The following is a 9085-nucleotide window of genomic DNA, read 5'->3' as shown; positions in this document are numbered from 1 at the left end:
CCTTGTGTTCCCTGGCCTGAGCCCACTGATGCTCTGAGCTTCCTTTGCACATCTCCCTTAAACCATGGTGTCCCCATGGCTCTGTCCTTGGCCCTTTCCTCCTGCTCTCCCTAGGTGTTTACTTCTAGGGCTTTAGCTATCACTTCCCTATATTCTGGTAACTTCCAGGTCTCTCTCTCTAACCCTGACCTTTATCCAGCTGCCCTATAAGTACTTCAAAGTCAGTTTGTCTAAAACTGAATTCATGATCTTCCCCCAAAAGCTATTCCTCATTCCCTCTTCCCTATCCTATGAATGACAGCATTATCTACCCAGCCACCAAACTCAAACCTTGGCCATTATCTCAAATCCTTCCCTCCCAATATCCTATATCCTAGCATTTGGTCACTAAATCCTGGTGATTCCACATTTTGTTTGTTTGCTTGTTTTCTTAGAGGCAGGGTCTTGCTCTGTCACCCAGGCTGGAGTGCAGTGGCGCAATCACAGCTCACTGCAGCCTCAACCTTCTGAGCTCAAGCGATCCTCCTGTCTCAGTCTCTCGAGTAGCTGGGATTACAGGCATGAGCCACCAGGCCTGGCTAATTTTTGTATTTTTTTAATAGAGATGAGGTCTTGCCATATTGCCCAGGCTGGTTTCAAGCTCCTAGGCTCAAGTGATCTGCCTGCCTCAGCCTCCTGAAGTGCTGGGATGACAGGCATGAGCCACCATGCCCAGCCTGCCCAGGTAATTTTTAATTTTTTCTGTAGATACAGGGTCACACTATGGTGCTCAGGCTGGTCTCAAATTCCAGGCCTCAGGAGATTTTCCTGCCAGCCTTCCAAGGCTCTGGGATTACAGGCATGAGCCACTGTTCCAGCTGATTCCACGTCTTTAATCTCTTCCTAATCCCTCTCCCTAACCCCTCTGTCCTGTCGCTCTTGCATTTCTTGCCACCTGCCTCCTATCTTGTTTCCCTAGTGCCAGTCTTTCCTCCCTCCCTTTCATCAGCCTACACTGCTTCTTTCCAAAAGATCTGGAGCAATCTTTCTGAGAAGCATAACTAACCGTGTTACTACTCTGCTCAGAACTCCTTAATGGCTTCCCATTGCCCTTAGGAAAACGTCTGGACTCTCTGGCTTGGCATTCAAGACCTTTTATAATCTGATTCCTTCTCAATCTAACCCTCCTGTACAAATACATGGGCACCACAGGCAGGCCGTAGCAAACTGCTGCACACACAGTCCCCCAGCCACCTGCTGAATACCTTCTCCCCCTGACCCATCTCAGGCCTCCTCCCATGAGCCCACAAGCTGTCCAGTACCTAGCCTTTATCACAGCACCTGTAACACATTACTGCCCTTAAATGGGACCTGGGTCTTTTCGGAACAGAAGGGAGTGGAAGGCAAACATCACAGAGGTACCAGGGTGCTACACTTTATTGCAGTTGTCTTAGGAGAGAAAAAAAGGTAGAAAAAGGAGAAAGCATAAATAAGAAGAGGACCAGGACTCTAGTGGTGCCAGAGCCCTAGTCACAGGGCTAAACGCCTATACCACCCAGGTCTGGACAAAGGTCGTGGCTCCGGGGGAGGAATCCTAGGGCCTGGGGCCTCAGACTGAAGTCTGCTGGGCCTGCAAAGGGCTGGGGAGGGGCTGGTTGTCCTTGCTCATTAAGGGAGAGGCTGTGAGGACTGTGGGGAGGGAAGGCCATGGGAGGAGATGGGGCAGCTCTTTGCCCCTGTGTCCCTGATGCTTCCTCCCAAAGGCAGAGTCCCCATGCTCCCCACTGCCCTCAAAGGAGAAAGCTTAGTGGGAATGGCACCTGGAATATAGAAGAGAACACCTGAATGAGATGGGGTCGGGGAGGGGCCGCTGAGCGTCTTCACTGCCTTCCGCTTCCCTTTCTCTAGCCTCCTCAGTTCCAGATTTTGAGGAAGCTGTCCCAGGAACCTGTGGCCACAGCCATCCCATCAGCTGTGACTCCCAGGCAGCTGACCCTGTTGTCGTGGCCAGAGAGGATGCCTGAGCAAGAGGGAAAGGAGTCAGCCTGTCTCCAAGCTGATTTGGAAAGCAGTGTGTGCATGTGTGCAAGTGTGTGCATGCGTGCGTGTGTGTGCACGTGTGGGTGTGTGTACGTGTGTTTGTGCATGCGTGCCTGAGCACATGCATGCAGGGATCCTAGACTGGGTAGGCTAGGCTCAACCCCTGAAGAAGGCTGAGAGACTGAAAGAGGATTAGCCGTAGGGCAGGGGGTTCTCTCTCAAGAGCTTTGGTTGGGGGAGGGCTGGGATGAGACAGAGAAAAGCTGGAAGCATCTGTGTACTCTGAAAAAAACCGACGGCACCTTGACAGGTGCTGGAAAGCAGAAGGCAACCGTTCATCTGATTTCTTTGTTTCCAGATGAAGAAACTGAGGCCCACGGAGGAGTGACTTGTGCAAGGTCACTCAGAGTGAGCAACAGAATTAGGATTTGGATTCTGCTCCTGGCAAGTGTTACTTTCATCAGCACCTGGCCTCTTGATAGAGAAGAAGCCATCCTGTCTGACCAACTTCAGGCTAGTCTTACATGAGCCCTAGGCAGGAGTCAGGGCCCTCGGGCCACTCCAGATCTTGATTCTGCCTTGATTCCATATTTCCCTGAGGCTGTCTTGCCTCTCAGTGGGTGCCCCTGAAATGCCAGGAACCCAGAACTGACTGGACAGTCATGGTCCACAGATCTAGGGCAGGGAGCAGCCCTGGCATTGGGCAGTGGAGAGAGGTTGCTTAGAGCAACTGAGGGAAGACAGTCCTAGCTGGGAGCCAAGGGGTACTGGATTCCAGGAGTGGAGTCACCCAGGACAGCAGTAAGAGAGTCCAAAATGGGAGCTGATGGGGGGTACAGAATGAGGAGGGAGGGCTGGAGAGGGGCCTTCCAGCTGAGGAAGCCGCAGCCAGGGCTGGCCCTTACCCACACGCTCGGACTTCATGGAGTCCCAGACATTGCAGTTGAAGTCGTCGTAGCCAGCGAACAGCAGGCGGCCACTGAGGGAGAAGGCCACGGACGTGATGCCGCAGATGATGCTCTCATGGGAGAAGCAGATCAGCTCCTGGTCTGCCCGCAGGTCAAACAAGCGGCAGGAAGCATCATCCGAGCCCGTACAGATGGCCTCTCCATTGGGGAAGAACTGAGGGCATAGGTGGCAAGTGGGTCAGGGATCAGACCTGGGCAGCCCACAGCCTCTCCCGCCCTCTGGCTCCCACCTGACAGCTCCAGGGCAAGCCGCTGCTCTCAGCCTCTCTGCCTGTCCCTTCCTTGGTTTTGGATGAGAAGCAGCCCTGCCAACACGTACCACGTGCCAGTGATTTCCCTATGCCCCTCGCCCGCTCTGCACTATACTGCGCTGCAGGCAGGCATCATTTCCATGTCGCAGGCAAGAGCACCAAGGCTTGCCTGCAGTGACCTGGCTAGAAGGGCAGACGGAGGTTGTCCCAAACTCAGACTACACAAGTGGGCTGGATCAGGGTGTGCAAGAACAGGGTCAAGTACAAATGCAAGGCCTGAATCTCATTGCGAGGAAATGTCCGATAAACTCAAATGGAGGGAGAGTCTATAGAAAACTGGTTTGTACTCTTCAAAAATGTCAATGACATAAAAGACAATTAAAGGTGGGAAAACAGTTCCAGTTTAAAGGTGGTGACGAAAAAGATATGGCAAGGAAATGTCATGCATGTTTCCAGATTGGATCCTGGACAGAAAAAAACCATAGCTATTATGGACATTTTTGAGGCAGTTGGTGAAATTTGAATATAGACTGTAGACTATAGTATTGTGTCAATGTTAAATTTTCTGATTTTTTTTTTTTTTTTTTTTTTTTTTGAGACGGAGTCTCACTCTGTCACCCAGGCTGGAGTGCAGTGGCCGGATCTCAGCTCACTGCAAGCTCCGCCTCCCGAGTTCACGCCATTCTCCTGCCTCAGCCTCCCGTGTAGCTGGGACTACAGGCGCCCGCCACCTCGCCCAGCTAGTTTTTTGTATTTTTTAGTAGAGACGGGGTTTCACCAGGTTAGCCAGGATGGTCTCGATCTCCTGACCTCGTGATCCGCCCGTCTCGGCCTCCCAAAGTGCTGGGATTACAGGCTTGAGCCACCGCGCCCGGCCAAATTTTCTGATTTTAAGAATCATACTGTGATTATGTTACAGAACAGCTTTGTTTTAGGAAGTACTTAAGGGGTAAGGAAACATGATGTCTGCAAACTACTTTTAAAAGACAGAAAGAAAATGTGTATCTACATCTAAGTGTGTGTGTGTGTGTGTGTGTATCTATGGCTATTTCTCTACAGAGAGAAAATGATAAAGCAAACGTGACAAAATGGACTGGGCATGGTGGCTCATGCCTGTAATCCCAATATTTTGGGAGACTGAGGCAGGAGGATCGCTTGAGCTCAGAAGTTCCAGCTCAGCCTGGGCAACAGTGGGAACCCATCTCTACAAAAAAATCAAAACATTAGCCAAGCGTGGTCGCACGCACCTGTAGTCCCAGCTACTCAGGAGGCTGTGGTGGGAGGATTGCTTGAACCTTGGAGGGTGAGGCTGCAGTGAGCCATGATCGCACCACTGCATCCAGACTGGGCAACAGTGTGAGACTCTGTCCCCAAAAAAAGAAAGAAAGAAAGGGCTAGGGAAAGCTGGGCACGGTGGCTCACACCTGTAATCCCAGCACTGCACTCTGGGAAGCTGAGGTGGGAAGATCGCCTCAGGTCAAGAGTTCAAGACCAGCCTGCCAACATGGCAAAACCCCATCTCTACTAAAAATACAAAAATTAGCCAGGCATGGTGAAGCACACGTATAATCCCAGCTACTCAGGAGGCTGAGGCAGCAGAATGGCTCCAATCCAGGAGGCAGAGGTTGCAGTGAGTCGAGATTGCGCCACTGCACTCCATCCTGGGCGACAGAGTGAGACTCTGTCTCAAAAAAAAAAAAAAAGAAAGGGCTAGGGAAGCTACGGGAGGGGCAGAGGATGTGTATTGTATGTGTTGTGGGGAGTGCGGCGGAAGGAGTTGGAGTCAAGCGGGGCGGGGGGTGCACTCACACAGATGGCGTTGATGTCCGACTCGTGGCCAGTGAAAGTCTGACGGCAGGTCCCCTCTCGCACATCCCAGAGCTTGGCGCTGGCATCACAGGCCCCCGAAATGAAGAGATTGAAGTCAGGAGACACAGCCAGGCTCATGCAGTCACCCGTGTGTCCCACAAATACAGTCTTCTGCTGCCCAGTCTCAATGTCCCACAAGGCACTGCCAAAAGGGAGGGAGACTGTTAGGGAAAGGCCAGGCCAGGCCACTCCCAAGCCCCAGCACCAACAACGTTCAGCCTCACCACGTGGTGTCCCCCGAGCTGGTCACAATATTGTTGTCATCCAGGAAGCGGCAGCAGGAGAGATAACCTGGAGGTGGTTAGAAGGACAGTGCCCTGGCTGCACAGCCACAGCCCACTGGAAACCCAGGATTCCCTGAACCCCTCAGGAGGGGAGGGGAGGGTCTCTCCCTCACCTGTGTGAGCAGAAAGCTCCCGGCTGACCTTGACATTGCCCTCACGGGATTTGAGGTTGTAGATAGAACACATGTTGTCCAGCCCCCCACATGCCACAAAGTTCCCTGATGGGGCATAGGCACAGGTCATCACCCAGGAGGAGCGCAGTGGGATGGCATGCACCTGCAGGGAGGGTGGTTTGAGCAGAGATGGCACCGGAGCCAAGCTCCCCGCTGGGCAGAGGAGGGTAGGCATAGCGCCCCAGCAAGGATGCGGCGGTGGAGGCTCGGGGAGGCAGGGCTGGTACCTTGTTGGTGGTGTAGCTGTCCCACACGATCAGCTTCCCATCTTGCGAGGCACTTACCAGCAGCCTGGGGAGAGGGCATCCCATATTACACAAGCCTCTCCTTCCCGCCTTCCTCACTCCCGCTCTCGCCCTCCCATTCTCGGTTCCCCCCAAAGCCTCACTTGGAGTCAGTGGCCCAGTGCATGGCATAGATCTTGGCCAGGTGCCCCCTTAATGTCCGCCGCGTCCGCATCTGGACTCGTCCCACCACCTCTAGGCCAGACACCAGCTGCAGAGAGAGGGGCATTGAATATCGGGGTGAGCAGGTTACATGCCCGGATGTCTGTCACTGATCTATACGAGTTCCTGCTCTGTGCCAGGCTCCAGGTCAGGCCCCCAGCCTTAGAGAAATAAGCCTCTGTCCTAGAGTGTCTTAGACTGATGTGGGAAAGAGATGCATGCATGGCCAGGGGTGTGCTGCTAAGTGTTTAACAAGCACCTCTCCAGTGTTAGTGAGGAAGGTGGGAAGGTGATTTTCATGATATGAATACTTGCATGTTGACCAATTTCAAGCTGCCAATGTGAGGTCATTGGAAACAGATTTGGGAAGAGATGCACACGGTTGGCTCTTCCAAGCTGAGAGGAGCCTGCTGTCACCCACCCCTGCAGCAGGGCTAGCTTTTTCACTGGGTGCCTAGGGCATCACTATTACCCCGAACTGCACCTCCGGAAATTTGTGGTACTATGCCCCTTGAGCTCTAACCAGATTTTAGACTTAGGCTGGGGGTCCACAGTGAACAGACTTGATTTGCCATCACTTGCTTTGCTATCTTTTTTTAGAAAAATTAAAAACAATTTTTTTATATTAAGATGAGATCTCACTATGTTGCCCAGGCTGGTCTCAGACTCCTGAGCATAAGCGATCCTTCCACGTCAGTCTCCCAAAGTGCTGGGATTACAGGCGTGAACCACTACGCCCAGCCTGCTTTGTTATCTTGGGCAAGTTACTTCACCTCCCTGAGTCTGTTTACTCAAGGTGTAAAATGAGGCTTATCATAGCACCTACCTTACAGAGATATCATGAAATTAAATGAAATTAGGTATTTATGCAGCTTAACCCAGTATCTGGCTCATAAAAAGTCTTCACTGTTAACATATTTAATCCAATCTAAGATGCATCACTAAGAAGAAAAGATGCTGCCAATTCTAATTGAAACGATGATCCATTGTTGAATGCATCTTGATTTCAGAGATGTCAAAATGTGAAGAAATGTGCATCTTAGAATTGATAAAATACAGTATAGAAAACCAGCAATTAAAGTCTACAAGGGCTTTATCATTTACAAAGTACTATCGCCTCTTCATCTTCAAGGCCCTGGGAGGGGGCTGTGGTGACTCTTGTTCTATGGACAAGAATAGGAACCGTGTCTGCATCTTTCCCATCCAATATGGTGCCTGGCTCAGAGCAGGTCCCACTAAATGTTGGCTGAATGAATTAATTAATGGGTTTCCTCACTGCGAGGACACGCTGTACTAACGCTCGGAGCAACGGGCTATTGCAGCTCGTGGAGCTCCCTTCCCCTCCCCCAATGCCCTGCCTTCGGCGGGGACAGGGGGTCTTACCTCTGCCAGAGTAACATCAGCACAGGCTTTCCTGGCATCCTGCAGGGAAAGCAGACATCAGGGGAGCAAGGGCAAGGTGGGGGTGGTGGGTGCATGGGCCTTCAAGGCAGGTTGGGCTTGGGGCACGGGGGCTTGGGGGTCTCAAATATGCAAGCCAAGTTTAGAAAGTCCCTGGTCACTTCTAGTCACTCAAGAGCAAACCCAGTCCCCTCCCCCTGAGCCACACTCCCTCATGTCCCCAGCTCTTTTCTGGGGCCCCAGTGGGAGGGCTCTGGAGTTACTGCAATCTGCTTCTTGAGCTGCTCCGCTTCCTGACGCAGTTGCTCCATCTCCCCCATGGCTGACAGGTCGAGGGGTAGCTCTGGCTCCTGCCAGGAACATGGGGTCCATGTTGAGGAACCCCCACCAGGCTGTGCTTCTGCCCTTCATGCCCACACCAGACTCCAAGACACAGGGCAATGCCTGGGTGGCTGCACCCCCTCCCCAGCTAGGCTCTCCAAGTTTGGGGTCCTTTGCCTCCAGCCCCAGCCTGCCTGAGCCCTGCCTGCACCCCAGCCCAGGAGAGCAGAGCCCAGGCCAGCTCCCTCTTACTTGGGCTCTGACTGGACCTCGGCCGGATTTCCAGCTCCGGTTCCTGGGAGCCTCCTTACTCCCTCAGCTGCGACACTTGCGCCCGCCCGTCACCTGCCCAGGCTCTGCTGCCAGAGGAGCTGGCCTGGCCTGGCTCCGACCGGTGGGGGGTTGGGGGGGCCTGACAGGGAAGGGTAGAGCCAACCACAACGTCAGGCAAATGAAATCAGCTGGCAGGGGTGGGGGGAAGAGGACAGGGAGGGAGGGAGGTGTGTGGCTTCCAGAGACTTGGGCCCAGCCTGGAGGAGGGGTGGGGGCGGAAGTGTGGGGCCATAGAGAGGAGCAGCCCCCACCACAAGCCCTGAGAGGGGAGGGGGTGAAGGGGCGCTTCCCTGGTCAGTCTCTGCAGGCAGAGATAAGAGCATCAGGCCCCATGGGATTAGAGCAAAGCTGTGAGTAGATTAAGGGTTGGGGTTTGGGAGGGGTGCAAAGGAGCAGAAGCAACTACAGCTCCAGTGGCCACCCCGGTCCGGGCCCCCATCCGTGGTGATGATCTCGGCAGTCAGGGCCACTTAGCAAGCAGGCCAGAAGGCGGGATATGAGGGTGATAGATGGCCCCGTTGTCAGTACCTCAAACTGTGCTCCTTAGCTCAGGGTGGTGGGGAAGAGGGTTTGGTGAGTATGGGAGGGTACAGCAGGAGCTGAGATTAGAAACGACTGATCTGGATAATCCTTCTTCTCAACAAACCCCAACCAGCTGCCTCTGGGTCTGATCCTGTGGGGGAGAAAGGTACAGGGGACCCACAGAGAACGATGGACAGGTCTGCCCCTGTTGTGGGCGGGCAAGGGAAGCCCTGCACCCTGCTCCCAGGCTGGGGCCTCGCCCCTCCTTGCCCTCGGGCGGCTGTGAAAGCAGGAGTCAGAGAAAGCAGGTGGCCCTAAGTCTCAGCGAAAGCTCAGGGAGGGAAGACAGGGCTTAGACTTGGAGGCCTAAGGAGCAGCTGCCAGGGGCTTGGGTCATTTGCATGAGGGGAGCAGGTGGCTGAGATTTCCCTGACAAATCACAGGCTCCAGGGGCCCCGCCTCTGGGAGGCCCAAAGACACCTGTCTCCTCCCAGGCCA

General features: G+C 53.6%; 1 protein-coding gene across 1 annotated transcript; it reads right to left on the bottom strand.

Annotated features, from left to right (window-relative positions):
• Window positions 1-1398: 1398 nt before the first annotated feature.
• On the bottom strand, window positions 1399-9032 carry GNB3 (G protein subunit beta 3). Its single transcript, XM_007967407.3, has 10 exons — window positions 7985-9032; window positions 7675-7761; window positions 7394-7432; window positions 5953-6059; window positions 5792-5855; window positions 5505-5667; window positions 5332-5398; window positions 5048-5249; window positions 2925-3141; window positions 1399-1999 (listed from the first exon to the last, which is right to left on the bottom strand). Exons 2-10 carry the CDS (start codon window positions 7729-7731, stop codon window positions 1893-1895), a joined length of 1023 nt encoding a protein of 340 aa, XP_007965598.1. The 5' UTR covers window positions 7732-7761; window positions 7985-9032; the 3' UTR covers window positions 1399-1892.
• Between the last annotated feature and the right edge of the window lie 53 nt (window positions 9033-9085).

Source organism: Chlorocebus sabaeus, chromosome 11 (genome assembly GCF_047675955.1).
Source record: "Chlorocebus sabaeus isolate Y175 chromosome 11, mChlSab1.0.hap1, whole genome shotgun sequence".
In the NCBI taxonomy this organism is placed as follows: Eukaryota; Metazoa; Chordata; class Mammalia; order Primates; family Cercopithecidae; genus Chlorocebus; species Chlorocebus sabaeus.
Note: the sequence above shows the minus strand (reverse complement) of the source record. Positions and strands in the feature narration are given on the sequence as shown.